The 25268-nt window shown below is 43.4% G+C and overlaps 1 protein-coding gene across 1 annotated transcript; it reads left to right on the top strand.

Moving 5' to 3' along the window:
* Positions 1-823: 823 nt before the first annotated feature.
* LOC130108031 (25-hydroxyvitamin D-1 alpha hydroxylase, mitochondrial) lies at positions 824-24455 on the top strand. Its single transcript, XM_056274866.1, has 9 exons — positions 824-1045; positions 1572-1762; positions 12202-12392; positions 19500-19700; positions 20997-21160; positions 22832-22998; positions 23107-23188; positions 23848-24045; positions 24342-24455. Exons 1-9 carry the CDS (start codon positions 824-826, stop codon positions 24453-24455), a joined length of 1530 nt encoding a protein of 509 aa, XP_056130841.1.
* Positions 24456-25268: the final 813 nt, after the last annotated feature.

The following is a 25268-nucleotide window of genomic DNA, read 5'->3' as shown; positions in this document are numbered from 1 at the left end:
CAGACGTACAGGACCGGGTCGTTATACTATGGTGAACAGCTTTTCAAAATCAACGCGATTATTCTAATGGCCTTTTTTATTGTCTGTGGTCCTGTCAAGACCATTACCGCCGTAGTTCTGCGGGATTGGTGGATGTGAGGGTGGGGGTTTGGGTGGATGATGTCAGGGTGGGGGGTTGGGTGGATGTGAGGGGGTGGGGGTTTGGGAGCATGGAGAGCTTATTACTTCACAGCGCGGCTGGACGGACGCCAGGTCAAATAAAACCAGGTCAGGATCTCAGCACAGCGCCTGTAGACCAGAAACCCCCAGCAGGCAGAAACCTGGGAACCATAAACACCACAAGGTGTGTGTGCAGAATAGTGGACTTCTAGCGGAACAAAACCCGTCGCCTCGTGCAGTCGGGTAGTTTCTACATGTAAATGTGAACTACTTGATGGAAGGGTTTCCTGCCTCCCAGACCTGATGGAGCAAGCGTGACGTGTTGTACCCCGCATGACGTCACCTCTGTTGCTCCGTATCATCTCGTGTGGCTGTCAAAGTGCGTAGCGGTCGGTCCGCGCGCCCCGACGAGCCCGCCGCGAAACAAAGAGCGCGTGTATCGTTTGGCTGGCACTCCACGTGCGACTCTTCCTGGGCTGGTCGGCGCACCGCCGTCTGATTGGACACACCTCCCGAACGCGGGGGGCGGGGCGTAGGCTACGGCGCACCTGATTGGCCCGGGATAAAAAATGTGCAGCTTTTTGCCCCGGTGGGTTTTATAAATACAGCCCCCAGCCGCAACATGCTCACCGACACCAACAGAACTGCGTCCCACCACCGATCCATGACCTGTGTCAGGAGGATGCTGCAGCACGCTCTCAAAGTATCCGGTCGCAGCGCGTCCCCTCTGGTCAAGTGGGTGGAGAGGTGGGCCGAGAGCGCGTCAGACCTGAAGCGGGGCGAGCAGGCGGTGAAGACGCTGCGGGACATGCCCGGACCGTCCGCCGCCGGGTTCGCGTGGGACCTGTTCGCCAGACGGGGTCTGTCACGACTGCACGAGCTGCAGGTAAAGTTGTGCGGAACGTTTCTGTCAGTTTACTGCGCACCTGTACGCACCTAGATCAACATTCACCATAGACTTTACTGTAAACCTTTACTGTAAACCTTTGCGTAGTGGGCGCTTTATTGAAAACTTCCTCTTCTTTATTCAACTTCATCTCATTATTGGTTTAAAAGCTAACATACATATATAACATATATACATATATACACATGTATAACATATACACATATATAACATACGTATATACACAGATACAACACACACACACACATATATATATATATATATATATACATGAATACATATATACACATGTAACATATATAACATATACATGTATAGCACATATAACATACATGTATACATATTTACATGTATAAGAACTATACATAAATATATACACAGTGTAACGAGGCTGTTATCGTTTTAAGATGAACCGTAACGCTGCAAATGTTCAGCACCCAAACATTACTCCACCCGTCAGCCTCCAGTACTTAACCAAGTCCAACATCTGTGCCCCGGCCCGCAGCTGGAGGGGGTGCAGCGGTACGGACCCATGTGGAAGGCCAGTTTTGGCCCCATCCTCACCGTGCATGTGGCCGAGCCGGCGCTCATAGAGCAGGTCCTGAGGCAGGAGGGCCAGCATCCCATGCGATCGGACCTGTCCTCCTGGAAGGACTACCGGAAGCTCAGAGGACACAGCTGCGGACTCTTAACGTCGTGAGTGCTCTTCGTCGCTCTGTCACTTGTGTGTCATGTTACTCGAATCTCAAACGTAATCCCTCAATTTAACACTGCTGTGACTGGTCGTTACTCTCGTGTCGTCATCGAGTGGATGTTGGTATAACCGCTCATAACATGTCATGTCTGAGTTGCCTGGGGTGAGGGGAAAACAGATGAGACGAAACCAAAGCATTGGGGGTGTATTTCTCCAGAGACGTGGTTTTGGGGATTATGGTTAGAAGAAGGACAGGTCTTCACGTGACTGGTGCAGGGTACTGAAGACCTGGTGGTCCAACTTCCCTCAGAGCTGATGGAAATATGAACAACGGAAATGTGAAGCGCTTCAGAGTAAAACAAAGCCTCCTCCTTCAGCTTTACAGTCATCACCTCGTCCACAACACTCTGGTCCGGCAGCGCGGACCGTCACGCACGCAAAACCTGCAGCGCGTCGTCAGTAAATTATCCCGGATTATTAGCACCGCCCTCCCATCAACTGAATTATTATATCACAAACGCACGAAATAATCTCTGACCCCTCACCCGAGGAGCAGTACCTGGGTGCAGCCTGCAGACGGGGCGGGGTTCAATGTCGAACGGTTAATCCCACCCACCCCTATCCCTCACCCTGCGGAGCCCCGCCCACATCAACATTTAACCCCGCCCCAGATTCACCAGTTAAACCAATCAAATCAAACAGTGGGCGGGATTAAACGTCAACGTCAACGCCGCCCCGTCCCGCAGGCTGCGCACAGGTGTCCCCGCCCACCAACTCGTCCCGTTTAGACAACATGGTCTCCGACTGGACCCTGAACGCTTCTCACGGACCCTCACGCATGCGCTTCAGCACTCCTGCATCAGTCTTGTGAATGTTGTCAGTGAATATGGTCCGTTGTGCTAACAGCAGTGTGTCTGAAGTGATCTTGATCTTGATCTCTGGCGCTGAATCGAGCCGTGCTGTGCCGGAAGTAAATTCCACCGACCTCGGTCGTGTCGTGTGTAATTAGTAACGACTGACTGCTTTAACGCCTTCACCAGACTTTCTGTCAGTCCGCAGTATTTACTGACTGGTGTCAAGTGCTGTGCGATAGTTTTACATGGGGTCGAGATGTAGGTCGGGATCGGGGTCAGGGTATGGGTGTAGACAACTAGTCCATGGGCCAGACGATATTTTGGTACACTCAAGGTGGCAAAACTTACTTATAATTTTTGAAAGGATCCATGTCTGTAGATGATATTTTGGTATGATAACCATTCCTGAGTGGCAGCTGTATCACAGTTATCAGCTCATGAAGTTAACCACCCGCTAAACTAAATTGCATTTTAGACGCTGGTGCATATCCTGGTTTAGCCTCATGGTCAGGACATTTTTCAATGTTCTATAATATTGTCTTTGGTATCATTTTAAAGGGGACCTTCTTAGCTTTCATTCAAGCCCTGTTGTGGATATTTCTCACAAATATAGAGGTCACTTGAGCGCTTCAACCCGTCAATAACACACATCTTTCTGCAATGTTCGCCTAAACTATATACTTTCTTTTAGCCCTGTGGCATCTAGGAATATCAGGGACACAAAACACAAAAACTGGAATACTCACAGGACTGTAAAGATTCAGGAAATGTATAATATACCCATACTATTTCATTGTGTGAGGTGATTGTGAGCCTTAAATGAGAACTAGACCAAAGCCAATTAGGTCACAAACTGGTCTCTATACATTTGTTTAAATACACAATCAAAATACATGATAAAAAGGAATACCATAGTGAGGTAATGAACTATTTTAATATTTTAAACAACATTGACATTTACATATACTTAGTCAATGATACATGTAATCCCATATCATTAGTGGGTATATGTAATGGTAATGGGTAGGGTAATGGGTATATGTGAATATGGTTACATTATTGTTATCAAGCTCTGGGTAACCAAGTCCAGAATCAACATCCTGTGCATCAATAGACTACTACCACAGTAATACCATCAGAATCATCACACTGTCATTCATCAAACTGCTCGTTTCTCTCATCATCTGACTCCCCAAGTTCAAAGTCCAGTTCTGGACCATCCTGCTGTTTTTGGTTACTGCAGGTCTGTAACCTGCACATGTCTGTGCATGGAAGTCCATTTGACAGGCACATGCAGCTTGGCATTTTGCATGAATGCACACACTTGCATGTTAGCATTTCCAAGACCACATCTGGTGCAGGTGGGGAGCGCATCCAGTAAATGGCCAGCTTGCCTTCATCGTCTGTTCATCCATACTCAGTAGGGCTTGGCACCACAGGGTTACCCTGCAGACAGCACTTCCATATTGCTGCCTGATAGTTGGCTCGTTGAACATGCATAAAGAGACAGTCTCTACATGGTGGCAGCTGGCTGGACTCAACCTCTCCCCTTTTGGTGCAGAAGAGCTGGTAACACAGTTTGTTCACCTCAGCAGTGCTGCTATTAGCAACATACATCCGACAGGTGAACTGCTCAATTTTCTGGAACAGCTCATCACTCACATTCCATGTCTGTCCCAGTTGACTAAAAGTCTCTTGGCAGGAAGTGTCCTTTCTCACTATCTTCAGGGCATTCAGCTTCCCTCGACCAGCGAATGCACTGACAGTGTCGCAGCCTGTGAAGGCATGTAAGCCAATTAGGCTGTCACAGATGCTGTCTCCAAGTGAACTTGCCAGTTTGGTGATGTCGACAAACCGTGTGCGGTTCTGAGTCCCACACTTCTGGTAGATGGGACAGGCGATGTCCTTCTGGAAGCCAAGACAAAGCACCATGACATCAGTGTCCTCAGCTGTGATGATAACTGACTTTGAGCCCGCATTTGCTGCATGCAATGCATGCAGGAGCAGACGGGTGTCAGCTTCTTCATGTGTGGAGTGCAGTTCTGCTGCTTCCTCACACCCATCTTCTGTCAACTTGTAGCAGGTTTCCTCACAGGTCATGTACAACACCTTGCCATGCAGCATAGCTCTGTATTGTGGGAGTTTCCACTCTTCCACCAGAAACTTGATGAGACTGGTCTTGTTGGAGGAACTGCACAGAAATTTTCTCCACTGCTGGACGTGGTGTCCCCCTTCAAGATTCTTGTACTGGAGAGTGATGTCTCCACCCCGGTTCAGTCGTTCAGCATCTTTGATAGAAGTCTGGTGATAGACATCAAAAACAACATCAATCCTCCCACTCTGTGCTCCCTCATGGAGGACCTGGGTCAAGGCTGACTCTGCCACCTGTGCAAAGGTTTTGTTGTTGCCATTCATTTTTTGGACCAGGCTCATCCCATCCATGATGGAAGTAGATGGGATTGGGATGTCTTCTGCAGGAGATACATTCTTTTCAAGCTCTCTGGCAAGTGCAGCCTTGTTTGTTTTTCGTAAGGACCCATCAGCATTTGCCAGTGCCCATGGTAGTGGGCCCAATGGGTAGGCAAGGACATCCTTCAGATTCACCTTCCTGCTTTCAGCCACCAGGATCATGTGACTGAAAAGGTTTCTATCTGCCTTCAGAACCACATCCTGTGCTTTCTTTCCATGAGCTTGTTTTGTGCTGACATTGGAGAATGTTTTCAGACTTTGCTTGGTCATCTTGTCGTGGAATTTCAGAGGTGGTGGGTCTGCATCTAACCTTGTTCGCTGGAATGCTTGGTAGGCCTCTTCTCCTTTCTCAAGAGCTCTCAAGAGATCTATGGTCACATCAGGTGGAGCCATGTTGCCAGTGGAGAGGCTAACCAAATCAATCTCATCAGGGGACATAGGATTGAGCCAGTTATTCTACATAAGGTCCATGAGAGACTGGACATCTGCTTCATCTCTCTTGATCCTTGGTCTCTGTAGATCTGGATGAGACCATTTGCACCTGCCTTGACCTGTCAGGTCTCTCAGCTGTCTGAGGTACATGCTTCTATACTCAGCTGTGAGATAATATTTGGTCACAGCTCCTGGCTTCAAGCTGAATCCCTTTGTCCCTCCAGCTGTTTGGGTGTCTTTGTTCACCGTTTCTTCTATAGCTTGGTCAACAGGGATTCGGCCAAAGGGATTGGTGGAGCCCAGTTGGACTGAGAAGCCTCCTTCCATGAATTCTGTGTACACATCTGGGTGTGTGATGGGCAGCTCAGACATCTGGGCGTAGTAGTAGGGGAGGTAGCATGCATAATTCATCCTGTCATAAGCAAAGCACCATGGGATCATTGCTCGAATGCTAGCCAAGTGTAGCATCCAGTCTCCCTCTCTGGATGCTCGGATGAGCCCCAACAAGATTTCAACCATGTCCAAATAGGACATCCAGAAGTTCGAGAGGCTGCCGTTTCCACCTCTAAGGAACTCACGGTAGACTTCAAATAGATCCATGATGCGTGTACAAGAGCTGTTCTCGAGGACCTCCTTCAAAGCATGTTGTGAGACTTCTTTCCCAAGGCTGTCAATGGTCTTCAGTGTCTCATTCAGGTGAACCATGTCATTCCTGTGAGTTTCTTCCAACCAGGACAGGAAACCATTCAAGGTCAGTCGCATGAGAGCCTCATACAGGAGCTTGTGTAGTCACACTGCCCTGTTGTACTTGCGGCCATCCATAACACCAGCAATTGAGCCTTCTGCAATCATGCCAGACTCAATGCAGAGGTCTTTGGGTCCAGCATCTTGGAAACGCTTTCCTATTATTGCCAGCAGTGTGCAGATGGTGTGGAATACCCCAAGCCTAACGATGATATCATGGAACTTGTCATGGTGTTTCCATGTGATCTCGACAGCCTTCGCATACAGGGCTTGGTCAAAGACACAGACAATCTTCCTCAGGCCTAAGCACTGCATGATGCTCAGTGACTGGTTAAGCACCTCGTTGACAGTAGACATTTGTGTCGCTGGAGCATTGATGGTAGGCAGATAGCCTATATTGTCGGGGATGACCGTCATCTCTCCTCGAGTCAGGATGTTGAAGCCTGTCCAGCTGCTGACTGACTGTTCTTCTTGTTGTGACATGCGTGCTAGGACCCAAAGAAGGTTTTTCTCTCTGGCAAGCTTAGTATTGGCTGCAGTATCGGCATCTGACTTTTTGCTTTGTGGTGGCCCTACCCGTTGTCCAGCATTGTAAGTTGGTAACATTGGTGGGAGTCCATCAATGCTTCTCTTCTTTGTTTTGGGAACAGTGGGCATGGGTTGGACAGGAAGTGGGTTGACTGGCTTTGCTTGCACAGCAATCCCATTGACTCTGTGAGATGTTCCCTCACCACTGACAGTTTCTTCAAGACGGTCGATATTGTCCCAGGCTAAAGTTGTGAATATGCCAGGATGGATGTTAGCTGGAAGGGCAATGCCACTCCCTGATGATGAGAGTTTCTGGAGACACAGGGCAGTGTTGATCTCTTCCATCTGTGAATAGGACACACTGTGACCAAGTCGGTTGAGGATGTTTATCAACTCTACATTTCCTGTCAACGATTTGACACTGAATGGCAGAACAATGTGCTTGGAAGGCTTGGTATTTCCACATGTCACTGCATATACTATGTCATGGCCAAATGACTGCAGAAGGCACTGCACTCTCTGGGATGCATGATCAGGATCATTTGAGCCTGTGAGTAGAGAGTACAGGAAGATAATGAGCGACTCTGGAATGGTAGGACATTCTGCTTCTGGTTTGACTTCAGGCGGCCAGGTTTGAGGAACATCTTGACTTTTAATGTCTGCTCTCAATTTGATGGCTGCTTTGGCTATAACATCTTGTGCACTGACACTTTTCAGGGTCTGCAGCTCCCTTTTGAGAGACTGATTTTCTTTGGCAAGTTCCCTCATGGACAAGTTATCGGGATAGAGGAGGAATTTTCCTTTCTCATCAGGGAATATCTGCAAGGCTCCCGCAAACTCACTCTCCAGGTTTCGCCTTATGTGCTTCTTGGTTGATTCCTTGACTTAGGCAATGCCTTGGGAGTTCATTGAAGCTACCAGTCTAGAAGAGAGATCAGTCATTGTCATCACTTGAGGATTGCCAAAAAGCTCCATCCTGATGAAGAGGAACAGCTCATTGTATGCCTTATTCACAGCAGATTCATACTGGGCTGCAGCATCATCATCTTCATTGCTGGCAACCTCTCCTTTGGAAACCTATTCTTTGGTGTAAAGCAGGGGTCAGGAACCTTTTTGAATGGGAGAGCCATAAAAGCCAAATATTTCTAAATATATTTCATTGAGAGCCATATAGTATTTTGAACGTATAATAAATTAAATATGTCTTACTTTTAATGCGACTTCTGGTGCTGCATGGTTTTGCTGATGGCCTTGTAGTCTGGTTCATACGTGGTGAGGTTGAGCTTCATGCAGGCGTTGAGGCTTCCATCAGTTAAACGTGAGCGTAGGTTGGTCTTAATGTTCCTCATATGCGAGAATGACTGCTCACATGCATATGTAGAGCCAAACATAGTCAATACGGCAATACTCACACGGTGCATTGTGTGGTATGTCACAGGAAGCTCGTTCCAAGTTTTAAGAATCAGCTGGTCTTCAGGTTGAAGATTTTTCATTTCTGTCCACTTGTGTTCCCTCGCCAGCTCTGCTCGCTGTCGCGCAAGACTTTCCAACTCTCCATTAAGTGACTTGAACTTACTCATCCACATGTCTGATGCCTTCAGGTCAGCAACTTCCAGCTCAAAGTCTCCGATAGAGACCCCGGGGATGCATGTCAGGTCGATTTTGTCCACTGCACACTCATGTGGATGAGTGATGAACTTGAAAAGACCAGTGCGCGCACGAAATTCTCCAAAACGTGCTTTGAATGACTGCAGGAGATTGGACGTAAAGCCAGCTAGCTGCTGGAGATCCAGATGTTGAGTGGAGTCACTTGCTAAGCATGCATCTCTAAATTGTTGCAGTCTTTCAAAGTGCAGAAGACGACCTGTTTCAATGTCCCTGAGAAAGACTTCCAGCTTGCTTTCAAATGCAAACACTGCTTGTTGAAGGGATGAGATTGTATTTCCAATACCTTGCATTTTCACATTGAGCTGGTTCAGATGGCCAGTTATGTCCACGAGATAGTGAAACTGCAGGAGCCAGTCAGTGTTGTCTAGCTCAGGATGCTTGACGCCTTTCATTTCAAGAAAAGTCCGGATTTCACTCAGGCAAGCTGCAAAACGGCTGAGCACCTTCCCCCTTGACAACCAACGCACGTTGCTGTGTAAAAGCAGACCGGGAAAATGATTCCCACTTTCTTCTAACAGAGCTTTAAACTGGCGATCATTTAAAGCTCGGGCAACAATAAAGTTGACCACTCGAATGACCAGCGACATAACCTCACCAAGCTCCTGGCCACACGTCTGAGCGCAAAGCGCCTCCTGGTGCAGGATGCAATGAAAACTTAGGATGGCTCTCTTTTCATGTTCACGGAGAAGCGCTACAAATCCTTTGTTCGTCCCCAACATACAGGGTGCACCATCAGTACCGACAGAAATAAGTTTATCCATCGGTAGTTTTTTTTTTCTTTAGCAAACTCCATGAAAGACGTGAATAAATCCTCTCCTCTTGTTGTCCCTTTCATTGGCAAAACAGCCAAGCTTTCCTCACGCAGTGTGTCACCTGCAGCATACCTGGCAATTATACTGCACTGAGATAGATGGCTAACGTCTGTTGACTCATCTAACGCGAGAGAAAAGTATGTCCCGGCGTTTATGTCCTTACTTTGTGTTTCCTCGACTTGATTTGCCATCATGATGCTACGATCGTGCACAGTTCTTGCTGACAGGGGCATGTCTTTTATTCGTTTGATTAGCTTGTCTTTATTTGGGAAGTCATCAAACAGTTCATTGGCCACATCAAGCATGAATGTTTTGGCATACTCGCCATCTGTGAATGACTTTCCATTCCTTACTATTGCCAAAGCCCCCGCAAAGCTAGCGGAATTCCCGTCACCTTGCTTGGTCCACACACGTGGTTGCTGCTGACTCGTCTGCACTCTCCGCTGTAGCTCCTCGCATGCCCTTTTCCTGCTGTCCCCCGCTGGATATTTCGATGCAAATGAAGCATGGTGCGTATCGAAGTGCCGCTTTATATTTGACCGTTTCATCGATTCAATTTAACATTGCACATTAGACATACCGCAGATCCTGCTCTCTCCCCAAATGCAAATTCCTCCGTGCACGCAGCCTGGAATGCACGGTAATCATCGTCTTTTTTCCTTTTCGCCATATTTTCCGTTACAAGGGTTGAAGCGGATAAACTAGTTGGCTATCTGATAAAATTGATTTCTTCACCTTTACAATGACCCGGACATGCTCGCGAGCCATTGGTTCCCGACCCGACCCACGGGTGACCCGTGACCCGTGAAATTTATCTTCAAAACTAATTTCTGTTTACTTTAAAATGACACAGTATTATTAAGAAATATCACAAGTATTTTAAAATCAGTTCCAAACTGATTTTTAAAAAATTTTCTTTTTCATCTCAAAATTGTCTGGGAGCCATATGCCGTCACCGGAAGAGCCATATATGGCTCGCGAGCCATAGGTTCCCGACCGCTGGTGTAAAGTCTATAGCATGACCTGTGGTAGTGCCCTTCAGCTGCTACAAGGTCTCTACTCACAATGGCAAGGATTCTGCTGTCCCTTTTCTTTGTGGCTGCACTCCTGATCTTTGCATCAGCTTGCAGTTCTCGACACTGCACCAGTACTTCTCTCGTATTCTGTCTCTTGGAATATTTGCTGTTTTTCTGACAAAATATGCACTCTGCATCATAAGTCCTAGATGTACTTGGAGCATGTCGAGCTACTCTCTTAGATTGTTTCTCTTCAGCAGAGACACAACTTTTCTTTTCTTTTGCAAGGAGGCCATCAAGAATTTGCTTCATAGTGAAGATACTGCGACACTTTCTGTGGTAGTAGATTGCTGGAATCTGTCCCTCAGGAATGTCTTTTGCCAGTTTCAAAACTGGTGCATGATTTCGTATCTGAGCTGCCCTGAGCAGAGTTCTCCATGAGTCGACACTTTGTAGTGAAACCAGCTTATCTGTATCATCAGAACAGTGGATAATGCACTCCACCCGTGGGCGCTTTGGTATTAGGTAAAAACTTGCTTGTTCACCAGTGGCCATATTCAGTCAGTTTTCACCTGCCACATACAAACAAATACATGTAACTTAGGTGTATGAACACTACTAAAACAAAGTTTACTTTGCTTCACCAGCGTCATATTACCATTATTTATCTTACATAGCCACAAATAGATACATTACCTAGTTGCTATGCAACAGCTGTATTTTGTCCACATGAGGCCGCTAAAATCAACACAAGATGAAAGTTCCTCGTAGCCACTTTAACTAATCATATTAACATATACATTAAAAGAACATGCTAACATTATGGGAAATTAGCTTACAATCTTCTCCAGAGTGAGACAAGAAGATAGATACCAGTTTCCTCTATATGTGTTTAGTAGAAAGCTATCTGGCTGCACGTTAGCCTAGCTTAGCACAATGAATGGAAGTACACAGTACTGGTTATCCTTGGTTGTTGGCCAACTAAGAACTGTCCCAGAGTTTAAGCTAGGCTAATCAGTACCAGGGGTGTTGAAATGCTATATTTGTAAAAATCTGGGCAAATACACAATCGTGAGAGGCACAGAAACAGGTTTCCTGAAAGAAAAATGAAATAGCTGCTCATTTGGAAAGGTTATCATGTATTATTTTACTTCTGTTAGTGTACCAAATAAAATGGCACCAGTGAAGTTGTGTCACCTTGGGTGATATCGATATCTGGTCTGACCCATGGACTAACTGGCTTTGGTCTAGTTAGTTTCTTAGTAATAATGCCCTTCTAATTTAAGGTTCACAATCACCTCACACAATGAAATAGTATGGGTATATTATACATTTCCTGAATCTTTACAGTCCTGTGAGTATTCCAGTTTTTGTGTTTTGTGTCCCTGATATTCCTAGATGCCACAGGGCTAAAAGAAAGTATATAGTTTAGGCGAACATTGCAGAAAGATGTGTGTTATTGACGGGTTGAAGAGCTCAAGTGACCTCTATATTTGTGAGAAATATCCACAACAGGGCTTAAATGAAAGCTAAGAAGGTCCCCTTTAAAATGATACCAAAGACAATATTATAGAACATTGAAAAATGTCCTGACCATGAGGCTAAACCAGGATATGCACCAGCGTCTAAAATGCAATTCACTTTAGCGGGTGGTTAACTTCATGAGCTGATAACTGTGATACAGCTGCCACTCAGGAATGGTTATCATACCAAAATATCATCTACAGACATGGATCCTTTCAAAAATTATAAGTAAGTTTTGCCACCTTGAGTGTACCGAAATAGGAAATTTTGGGCTCTGGCCCATGGACTAAACGAGGCTGTATAAAAGGCTGTGCATATGTAGGGCGTGAAGAGTTTAACACGTTAACAAGCACGCGCATGTTGACTTCCGGTGTGTGTGCGTGTGTGTGTTCAGAGAGCGGGAGGAGTGGCAGGCCGTCCGCAGTCTGCTGGGGAAACACATGCTGCGGCCCAAGGCAGTGGAGGCGTACGACAAGACGCTGAACAGCGTGGTCGAAGACCTGATCGCCAAGCTGCGCATGCGCCGCCAGCCGCAGGGCCTGGTGACGGATGTCAGCAGCGAGTTCTACCGCTTCGGCCTGGAGGGTAAGCTGCATCCATCCCCGGTCAGTCCTCTGTCCACACGACCTGCAGGACCACAACAGATTGCTGATGCAGTCAGATCATGTTATTGATCATGCAGTGCAGCCAGATCATGTTATTGATCTTGCAGTGCGGTCAGATCATGTTATTGATCATGCAGTGCAGTGCAGTGCAGTCAGCTCATGTTATTGATCATGCAGTGGAGTCAGCTCATGTTATTGATCATGCAGTGCAGTGCAGTGCAGTCAGCTCATGTTATTGATCATGCAGTGGAGTCAGCTCATGTTATTGATCATGCAGTGCAGCCAGATCATGCAGTGGTCAGCTCATGTTATTGATCATGCAGTGCAGCCAGATCATGTTATTGATCATGCAGTGCAGCCAGATCATGTGATTGATCATGCAGTGCAGTGCAGTCAGCTCATGTTATTGATCATGCAGTGCAGCTAGATCATGCAGTGAATCAGATCATGTTATTGATCATGCAGTGCAGTGCAGCCAGATCATGTTATTGATCATGCAGTGCAGTCAGATCTTGTTATTGATCATGCAGTGTCAGCTCATGTTATTGATCATGCAGTGCAGTCAGATTATGTTATTGATCATGCAGTGCAGCTAGATCATGCAGTGAATCAGATCATGTTATTGATCATGCAGTGCAGCCAGATCATGTTATTGATCATGCAGTGCAGTGCAGTCAGCTCATGTTATTGATCATGCAGTGCAGTGCAGTCAGCTCATGTTATTGATCATGCAGTGCAGCCAGATCATGTTATTGATCTTGCAGTGCGGTCAGATCAGGTTATTGATCATGCAGTGCAGCCAGATCATGTTATTGATCATGCAGTGCAGTGCAGTCAGCTCATGTTATTGATCATGCAGTGGAGTCAGCTCATGTTATTGATCATGCAGTGCAGTCAGATCTTGTTATTGATCATGCAGTGTCAGCTCATGTTATTGATCATGCAGTGCAGTCAGATTATGTTATTGATCATGCAGTGGAGTCAGCTCATGTTATTGATCATGCAGTGGAGTCAGCTCATGTTATTGATCATGCAGTGCAGTCAGATCTTGTTATTGATCATGCAGTGTCAGCTCATGTAATTGATCATGCAGTGCAGTCAGATTATGTTATTGATCATGCAGCGCAGCTAGATCATGCAGTGAATCAGATCATGTTATTGATCATGCAGTGCAGCCAGATCATGTTATTGATCATGCAGTGGAGTCAGCTCATGTTATTGATCATGCAGTGCAGTCAGATCTTGTTATTGATCATGCAGTGTCAGCTCATGTTATTGATCATGCAGTGGAGTCAGCTCATGTTATTGATCATGCAGGGCAATCAGATCTTGTTATTGATCATGCAGTGTCAGCTCATGTTATTGATCATGCAGTGCAGTCAGATTATGTTATTGATCATGCAGTGCAGCTAGATCATGCAGTGCAGCCAGATCATGTTATTGATCATGCAGTGGAGTCAGCTCATGTTACTGATCATGCAGTGCAGTCAGATCATGTTATTGATCATGCAGTAGAGTCAGCTCATGTTACTGATCATGCAGTGGAGGATCCAGCAATGAAACACTGGTGGCTGTATGTAATGTTGTGAAATAATGTCACGTCGGTCAATTTTATTTGTACAGTCCAACATCACAACCTACAAATTTAATGAGTAAACGTTAAAATTAATTAAATTAATATTAAAAATTAAAGTTAATTAAATAATATTTAATATTTAATATTATTATAGACATGATATAAATATTAGTGTTATCATGTTTAATATAATAATTAATATAATAATTAATACTAATATAAATATAATAAAATAAATATAAATCCTCCCACAGTCAAGACATGTAGGTCACATGAATCTGCCATACTAAACTGCCCCTAGGTATGAATGTGTGTGTGTGTGTGTGTGTGTGTGTGTGTGTGTGTGTGTGTGTGTGTGTGTATGTGTGTGTGTGGGGGGGCGGGTCCTGTGTGATGGCCTGGCGGCCTGCCCAGGGTGTTTCCCCGCCTGCTGCCCAATGACTGCTGGGATAGGCTCCAGCATCCCCACGACCCTGAGAGCAGGATAAGCGGCTGAGATAATGGATGGATGGATGTAATAATATTTAATATTAGTTAATTTTAATGGGTAAACGTGATAAAGACTTATGGGTGCAAGGCAGGCATGGTGCTGTGAGGATGACCTGTCTGTGTTTTCCACAAGGTCGAGCTACAAGGGTAGTAAACACGAAAGCTGCAGAACATTCAGCAGATATGCAAAGCATTTAGAACAGTTTACTGATGCATCATAAAAACAGAGCATAGCTCAGGAGACTGCCCTGCGTCACAAGAACCAGAACCAGAACCGCAGTGTGGCTCTCACAGCACACTGAATGGGTTATATAATCTGTTGGTAAGGTGAAATTTAGCAAGAACAAGTGTAGCTAGGAGATGTCCTCATCTCCGTGATGAAGTGTGGACATAGTCCTAATTAAGTGTGGACATAGTCCTGAGTCATCAGCTCCCTGATGAAGGTTAGAGCGGTTGAGAAGAGGAGATATGGAGCCTCCGCAGACTGTGTGCACATGCACTTATTTCTCTTCCTGCTGGAGAAACTGTCTACACACACACACGCACGCGCACGCGATAGTGTGCAGAACTTTACATCACTGCTGTGCAGACCAGCGGGGGGGGGGGGGGTGTCTGCAGTAAGAGTATCTGCAGTAAGAGTACACAACGTCCACATTGATTTGCTAGTCAGCTTATCAGTCTGGCTACTCAACACTTATTACCACCATTAACCCACAAACCCCGTGTGGCCTGTCTGCACAACACACACATGTGGAGGTGTTTGTGTTGCACCACATCCAGACAGGAGCTCAGATGGTTTGTCATTTCCCCTCATACTGATTTGTAAAACATGTTACACACTACTTCTCATCATGCCAAGACATGCTGTCTTAACCTTCATGCAGTCACTGCACACAGCCCCAGTGGAGCAGTTGAGGGTTTCACTGCCTTGCTCAAGAGCATGTTGAGTTGATGTGTTGGCTGTGCAGACCTTCACTCATCTACAAGTTCATGTAGTCTAACCAGAAACTCATGTCTCCATCCTGACAACATCCTGGTGCTGTTCCACTGCACGCTGGCTTGTTGCTGTTGTTGTTGTTTGTTTCTTTTTGTGGTGGCTATTTCCCCCCTTTTTCTCCCCAATTGTATCCGGCCAATTACCCCACTCTTCTGAGCCGTCCCGGTCTCTGCTCCACCCCCTCTGCTGATCCAAGGAGGGCTGCAGACTACCACATGCCTCCTCCCATACATGTGGAGTCACCAGCCACTTCTTTTCACCTGACAGTGAGGAGTTTTGCCAGGGGGATGTAGCGCGTGGGAGGATCACGATATTCCCCCCAGTTCCCCCTCCCTCCTGAACAGGCACCCCGACAGACCAGAGGAGGCGCTAGTGCAGCGACCAGGACACATACCCACATCCGGCTTCTCACCCACAGACATGGCCAATTGTGTCTGTAGGGACGCCCGACCGAGCCGGAGGTGACACAGGGATTCGACCTGGCGATCCCCGTGTTGGTAGGCAACGGAATAGACCACCACGCTACCGAGACACCCACAAACTGGGTTGTTTAAGCCAAACATCACAACACGTCACACCTGCTGAAAGTTGTTTTGTTGCCTGCACAGAAACCAGCTTTAATAACACAGTACACTATAATAATACAGTATAATATAAATATAAATAAAGATATAACACAGTACACTATAATAATACAGTATAATATAAATATAAATAAAGACATAATAACACAGTACACTATAATAATACAGTATAATATAAATATAAATAAAGATATAACACAGTACACTATAATAATACAGTATAATATAAATATAAATAAAGACAATAACACAGTGCACTATAATAATACAGTATAATATAAATATAAATAAAGACATAACACAGTACACTATAATAATACAGTATAATATAAATATAAATAAAGATATAACAGTATTTATAATAATACAGTATAATATACACATAAATAAAGACATAATAACACAGTACACTATAATAATACAGTATAATATAAATATAAATAAAGACATAATAACACAGTACACTATAATAATACAGTATAATATAAAAATAAATAAAGATATAACACAGTACACTACAATAATAAAGTATAATATAAATATGAATAAAGACATAATAACACAGTACACTATAATAATACAGTATAATATAAATATAAATAAATATATAATACCACGGTACACTATAATAATACAATATAAATATAAATAAATATATAATAAAACAATACACTATAATACAGTATAATATGAATATATAATAATACAGTACACTATAATAATACAATATAAATATAAATAAAGATAAAATAACACAATACACTATAATACAGTATAATATAAATATATAATAACAAAGTACACTATAATAATACAGTATAATATAAATATAAATAAATATATAATACCACGGTACACTATAATAATACAGTATAGTATTAATATAAATAAAGATATAATAACACAGTACGCTATAATACAGTATAATATAAATATAAATAAAGACATAATAACACAGTACACTATAATAATACAGTATAATATAAATATAAATAAAGATATAACACAGTACACTACAATAATAAAGTATAATATAAATATGAATAAAGATATAGAAACACAGTACACTATAATAAAACAGTATAATAAAAATATAAATAAAGATATAATAACACAGTACACTATAATAACACAATATAATATAAATATAAATAAAGATATAGTAACACAGTACACTATAATAATACAGTATAATATAAATATAAATAAATATATGATACCACGGTACACTATAATAATACAATATAAATATAAATAAATATATAATAAAACAATACACTATAATACAGTATAATATAAATATATAATAACACAGTACACTATAATACAGTATAATATAAATATATAATAACACAGTACACTTTAATAATACAGTATAATATAAATATAAAGAAATATATAATAACACTGTACACTATAATAATACAGTGTAATATGAATATAAATAAATATATAATACCACGGTACACTATAATAATACAGTATAGTATTAATATAAATAAAGATATAATAACACAGTACGCTATAATACAGTATAATATAAATATAAATAAAGACATAATAACACAGTACACTATAATAATACAGTATAATATAAATAAATATATAATAACACAGTACACTATAATACAGTATAATATAAATATATAATAACACAGTACACTATAATACAGTATAATATAAATATATAATAACACAGTACACTTTAATAATACAGTATAATATAAATATAAAGAAATATATAATAACACTGTACACTATAATAATACAGTGTAATATGAATATAAATAAAGCTATAATAACAGTACACTATAATAATACAGTATAATAAAAATATAAATAAAGATATAATAACACAGTACACTATAATAATACAGTATAATATAACTATAATAACAGCACACTATAATAATACAGTATAATATACATATAAATCAATATATAATAACACAGTACACTATAATAATACAGTACAATATACATATAAAGACATAATAACCCAGTACACTATAATAAGACAATATAATATAAATAAAGATATAATAACACAGTACAATATGATAACACAGTATAGTAAATATTAATAAAGATATAATAACACAGTACAATATGATAATACAATATAAATATAAGTAAAGATATAATAACACAGTACAATATGATATATAATGTAAATATAAAGATATAATAACACTGTACACTATAATAATACAATACAATATAAATATAAATAATATATAATAACACAGTACAATATGATAATACAATATAAATATGAATAAAGTTATAACAACACAGTAAAATAAGATAATACAATATAATATAAACAGGAATAAAGATATAACACAGTACAATATGATAATATTGTATAAATATAAATAAAGATATAATAACACAGTACAATATGATAATATAATATAAATATATATAAAGATATAACACAGTACAATATGATAATATAATATAAATATAAATAAAGATATAATAACACAGTACAATATGATAATATAATATAAATATAAATAAAGACATAATAACACAGTACACTATAATAAGACAATATAATATAAATAAAGATATAATAACACAGTACAATATGATAATGCAATATACATATAAATAAAGATATAATAACACAGTACAATATGATAACACAGTATAATATAAATATGAATAAAGATCTAATAACACAGTACAATATGATAATATAATATAAATATAAGTAAAGATATAATAACACATTACAATATGATAATATAATGTAAATATAAATAAAGATATAGTAACAGTTACAATATGATGATATAATATAAATATAAAGATATAATAACACAGTACAATATGATAATATAATATAAATATAAATAAAGATATAATAACACAGTACAATATGATAATATAACTTAAATATATATAAAGATATAATAACACTGTACAATATGATAATATAATGTACATATAAATAAAGATATAATAACACTGTACACTCAGACCACTGTCACCATTTTTGAGGGATTAAATGACTTTTTCACATTAAAATTGTGCGTTTCATACCAAGGGACCTTGATGAAACAGTCCTGATGCTCACTAGTCCAGGTGAGAAGATCACAGAAGGTTGGATCACTTCATCTGGACACAACATTGATTGACAGATAAACGTTGATTGACAGATAAATGTGCCCAGATGAAGTGATTCAACCTTCTGTGACCTTTATGAAATATGATGTATTGGTTTTGTGTAGCTGTGTGATGTGCTCCTGTCATACCATTCTACATGTGTGTTAAATAAAACCTTCCTGTCAGGCCCAGTAGTATACTGTGTATCACTGTATCTCATGTTAGAAGGGAGTCAGTGTGGGAGTCGGGGTCTCCTCATCATGCATATGGACTGTAAGGCTTGTTTCAACTCTCTCACCATGTCACCGTGTGTTTGGTCTGCAGGCATTTCTTCGGTGTTGTTTGAGTCCAGGATTGGCTGCATGGATGCCGTTGTTCCTGCAGAGACCGAGCGTTTCATCCAGTCCATCAACACCATGTTTGTGATGACTCTTCTCACCATGGCCATGCCCCGATGGCTGCACCAGCTGTTCCCCAAGCCCTGGAACACCTTCTGCCAGTGCTGGGACTACATGTTTGACTTCGGTGGGTTTCAAAGGGTCCCACTTATGATGGCCTTGTTGCAATTTACTGTTTAGATTTTCTAAATGAGCTTTACCAGACTTTACCAGACGAACTGGTGGCCAGATCTATAACTGCATTCAGATCTACAACTGTCAGCATCTAACATGTCTGTAGAAATCCTTCTGCAGACAAGTAACTTTGATACTGGACATCATGTTTATAGCTACTACTACTACTACTACTACTACGACGACTACTACTTTCTGCTGCTCCCGTTAGGGGTCACCACAGCGGACCATCCATTTCCATCTCTTCCTGTCCTCTGCATCTTCCTCCGTCACACCAGCCACCTGCATGTCCTCCCTCACCATATACTCGTTCCTAATCCTGTCCTTCTTCATCACTCCCAATGAAAATCTTATCATCTTTATCTCTGCCACCTCCAGCTCCACCTCCTGTCTTTTCATCAGTGCCACTGTCTCCAAACCATATAACATAGGTGGTCTCACAACCATCTTGTAAACCTTCCCTTTAACTCTTGCTGGTACCCTTCTGTCACAAATCACTCCTGACACTCTTCTCCACCCACTCCGCCCTGCCTGCACTCTCTTCTTCTGCACTTCCCGTTACTTTGGACAACAGCTCAGCTTCCAAAATAAAAAAAAAATGCTATCCAAGCACAGGAAATGAGACACGGTGGGGGAAACTGCATAGTTTTAAAGAAGTGTGATGTGAACAGTATAAATATAATAAAATTCAAGCTGAAACTGGAAGATAAAATGAGAGGCGAGTGCAGGAATAAAAGCATAAACCATCTGACAAGTGGAGGTGTACATGTGCAGTGATGTGGTGAGCGTGTCTGCCAGACTACATACGTATGGAGGGTTGTTCTAGAACCCGATGGCACTGCTGTGAGATCTTACTTCCCATTTCATTCCTATGTAAGAGCTGGAACACCCAGTGGTGTGGTGAGAGGACCTAAGAGGCCACAAACTGTGAAAAGGATTTAACAAATTGTTTTAAAATCAAGGATCTAACTTTTTTTTAAAAAGAATACAAATGTGCAATTATTGTAATTATTGACTATGGATCGTAAAAAATCTTACCATGATCACTTCATGAGGTTCATGTGACCAGTACCATGATTATGGCTCTGTGAGCACCAGTGGTTGTGTGTGACCACACACAGTCACTCTTGTCTTTCTTCTCTGGGTACTCCCAGGAGCTTTTTAAGAGGTCCTGGCGACCTTTCTGTCTGAACCAACCTCCTTCATTCCCATGCTGACCCATGCTGACTCCTGGCTACCTTCCTTCTAGCGAAAGGTCACATTGACCAGCGTCTGAACGAAGAGGCGAAGAAGGTGGCCCGTGGAGAGAAGGTGGAGGGACGATATCTCACTTATTTCCTGTCGCAGAAAGGCCTGCCGATGAAGACGGTCTACAGCAACATCACAGAGCTTCTCCTGGCAGGAGTGGACACGGTAAACAGCCTCCTCTTTTCTTCATCCGTCTCCCTTCACAGCAGAGCTTCATCTGACCCACACTACTTCTGACTGGTGGAGCAACCGTGAGCCTGCATGGATGTGAAAGTGTAGGTGACACTAGCTCATCTCCTTTACAACAAATGCAACTTCACACCTTTATGTATTTCCCGTCTCATATTTTTCATTGGGCGGCACAGTGGTGCAGTGGTGAGTGCTGTCGCCTCACAGCAAGAAGGTCCTGGGTTCAAACCCCAGAGTTGTCCAACCTTGGGGGTCGTCCCGGGTCGTCCTCTGTGTGGAGTTTGCTTGGTCTCCCCATGTCTGCGGTGGGTTTTCCCCGGGTGCTCCGGTTCCCCCACCATCAAAAAGACATGCATGTTAGGGTTAGTACTCCTGTCTGTGCCCCTGAGCAAGGCAATAGAAAGAAGAACTGGAGTTGGTCCCCGGGTGCTGCACGGCGGCAGCCCTCTGCTGCTAGCTACACAGCTAGGGTGGGTTACATGCAGAGCGGAATTTCCCCACGGGGATCAATAATAATAAAGTGTATCAAAATATTGCCTTTTATGTAGATTTTAGACTATACAACATAAAAGATCTGAGATGCAGCTCATCTTTAATCCATCTGACGTTCTCTTCATTAAATAGCCTTAAGTTTCTTTATTAATCCCCTTGGTGAAAGCTCGGTTACTGCAAATCAACCCATCCTAGCTGTGGCTGTGTCCATTTTCTGGGATTGGGATATCATTGTACATCATGTCAGGTGACAGGCATGGGTGCAAGTCCATGAACACTCGGATGGCATCCAGCACGTTACCTGTTCCCCCGTCCACAGGGTTAGTGGTTGTGTCAGGAACGGCATCCGACGTAAAACTTTGCCAAATCAGTATGCGGATTGACAAGACCATACTAGATCGGTTGAGGCTCCGTACTGGACTGATCCAAGGCCTGGGTTAATGGCCGCCATTGGTGCTGTGCCCACAGGGTACCGATGGAAACTAAAATCCACTGTGGTGACCCGAGAAATGGGGAACAAGCCGAAAGAAGAAGAAGATTGTACAATGTGCAGCACAGTGGTGCAGTGGTTAGCGCGGTCAACTCAAAGCAAGAAGGTCCTGGGTTCGAGCCCCAGGTTAGTACAGCCTTGGGGGTCGTCCCGGGTCGTCCTCTGTGTGGAGTTTGCATGTTCTCCCGTGTCTGCGTGGGTTTCCTCCGGGGGCTCCGGTTTCCTCCCACAGTCCAAAGACATGTAGGTCAGGTGACTCGGCCGTACTAAGTTGTCCCTAAGTGTGAATGTGTGTGTGTGTGTGTGTGTGTGTGTGTGTGGGGGGGTGTGTCGGCCCTGTGATGGTCTGGCAGCCTGTCCAGGGTGTCTCCCCACCTACTGCCCAATGACTGCTGGGATAGGCTGCAGCATCCCTGCGACCCTGAGAGCAGGACAAGTGGTTTGGATGATGGATGGATGGATGGATGGATGGGATATTGTCATTATATTGTAAGCCCAACTTTAAAAAGTCAAAATAAAAGCTTCTCTCTCTCTGTGTCTCTCTCTCTGTGTCTCTCTCTGTGTGTCTCTCTCTCCCCGTACAATGCATTCATTGTGATGATGACTGTGCTGGAGTCTACTCCAGGTCATGGAGCCTAAAGCAGGTTTTGTGTTTGTGTCTTCAGATCTCCAGCACCATGTCCTGGTCATTGTACGAGCTGTCCCGTCACCCCGGCGTGCAGGCGGCCCTTCGGGAGGAGGTCCTGACTGTCCTCAATGGCCGTCGCGTAGCTGAAGCGGCGGATGTGGCGCGTATGCCTCTGATGAAGGCCACGGTGAAGGAAGTGCTCAGGTACGAGGGAGATGGATTTCATCTGTTTTCCTGAGGACCACTATGGCTCAGCCTCTGGTGAGAGACACATGTAACTGTGCTGACTCTGTTGAACATCCGTCTTTCCAGATTATACCCTGTTATTCCAGCCAACGCACGAGTCATTACAGGGAAGGACATCCAGGTTGGCGGGTACCTCATCCCTAAAAAAGTGAGCATATTTTTATTTTGAAACTCGGGGTTGACGTTCGAGGCACCGGTAGATGTAGAGCAAGTTGGTTATTTTTCTGTGTTGAAAATTACAACACCAGGGGCGTCCAGGTGGCGTAGCGGTCTATTCCGTTGCCTACCAACATGGGGATCGGTGGTTTGAATCCCTGTGTTACCTCCGGCTTGGTCGGGCGTCCCTAGAGGCACAATTGGCCGTGTCTGCGGGTGGGAAGCCGGATGTGGGTATGTGTCCTGGTCGCCGCACTAGCGCCTCCTTTGGTCGGTCAGGGCGCCTGTTTGAGGGGGAACTGGGGGGAATAACGTGATCCTCCCATGTGCTGCGTCCCCCTGGTGAAACTCATCACTGTCAGGTGAAAAGAAGCGGCTGGTGACTCCACATCGGAGGAGGCATGTGGTAGTCTGCAGCCCTCCCCGGATCAGCACAGGGGGTGGAGCAGAGACCAGGGTGCCTCAGAAGAGTGGGGTAATTGGCAAAGTACAATTAGGAAAAAGGGGGGGAGAAAATTACAACACCAAGGAAGACTAGACTTCACACCCAGTGTCAGAAGACCCCCTCTACACATCTAATGTGTGTTGCTGCAGTAAGTGTCCAGTTTTCTCAGCACAAAAGAAAGCTAACAGTAAAACTCTTCCACCCAGACTCTAATCACTCTGTGCCACTTTGCAACATCCCGGGACCCGGCCATATTCCTGAACCCAGATGAATTCAAACCACAGCGCTGGCTGGACCGGGACCAGGGTCACCACCCGTATGCCTCTGTCCCCTTCGGGGTGGGCAAACGCAGTTGCATTGGCCGCCGTATTGCAGAGCTGGAGCTCTATCTTGCACTTGCCAGAGTGAGTTATGTGAACTTAACCTGCACTTTCTTCTTCACGGCTTACATGTGGACAACGCCCCCCCAAGGTGTGGAGGAGATAATGGATTGATGATTGATGTGGAAAGTGTTGAGCAGATTACTCAGAAAATAAAACACTTACCCATTGCATGAAAATGGGAAATTAACCACTTGCTGATAATTGATTACCTTTGCAGCAATACTGGGTCACAAATGTGGTGCACATTTCAAAATAAAGTATTTTAAAACATTTATTCTACAACTCTTAAACTTTTTTTCTTTTCTTGGTCTCATCAGATTCTGGTTGAATTTGAAGTGAAGCCAGACCCAGAGGGGTGTGCAGTGAAGCCCATGACGCGGACCCTTCTAGTTCCTGAAAGTGTCATTAGCCTCCAGTTTATTGAACGGTGATCGACTCCGCTGAACAGTTCAGTTACATGACGGTGAACGAGAACATCCGTCTCCCCGTAGCAGTGAGCGCTCACAGGAACTGGGACGTGCTACGTGCAGAGGATCACGGCGGAGCAACCTTCGACCTTCCACACACCAAGACCAAAGCCCTTTGTACCTGGAAGCTAGCGTGAGGCTGCCATAGGGTCCAGGACAAGTGGGCGTATGATAAGGATGGACAGGTCATTATTTAGTCATGTCCATAGGAACGACTCGGCACCGGTGTTTCCTGTGGTGTTTTCCTGCGAATCTGCTATCTGAGCACTTGTTTGCACAGCAGCAAAGTGAAAACTTCCTGCACGATCTGTTCAGATTAGCTCCGGGTAGTGGGACTGCAGGGGTCTGCCGCTTCATCTATTGATCTGAATCAAGCCATATCAGCATGTGTGGCATTTGAAGGGTCACCCTTAAACACTAGAAGCTGGTTGTCCTGTCAAGTCTTGATACACTCTCCTCATGCCTTATAACTGGTAGCCCTGACACTTCTAACCGGTAGCCCTGATATCTATAACCGGTAGCCCTGACACTTCTAACTGGTAGCCCTGATATTTATAACCGGTGGCCCTGGCACTTCTAACCGGTAGCCCTGATATTTATAACCGGTAGCCCTGACACTTCTAACCAGTAGCCCTGATATTTATGACCGGTAGCCCTGACACTTCTGACCGGTAGCCCTGACATTTATAACTGGTAGCCCTGATATTTATGACCGGTAGCCCTGGCACTTCTAACCGGTAGCCCTGATATTTATAACCGGTGGCCCTGGCACTTCTA

Source organism: Lampris incognitus, chromosome 2, assembly GCF_029633865.1.
Source record: "Lampris incognitus isolate fLamInc1 chromosome 2, fLamInc1.hap2, whole genome shotgun sequence".
Lineage (NCBI taxonomy): Eukaryota > Metazoa > Chordata > Actinopteri > Lampriformes > Lampridae > Lampris > Lampris incognitus.
This window is presented reverse-complemented; position numbering and strand designations above follow the sequence as displayed.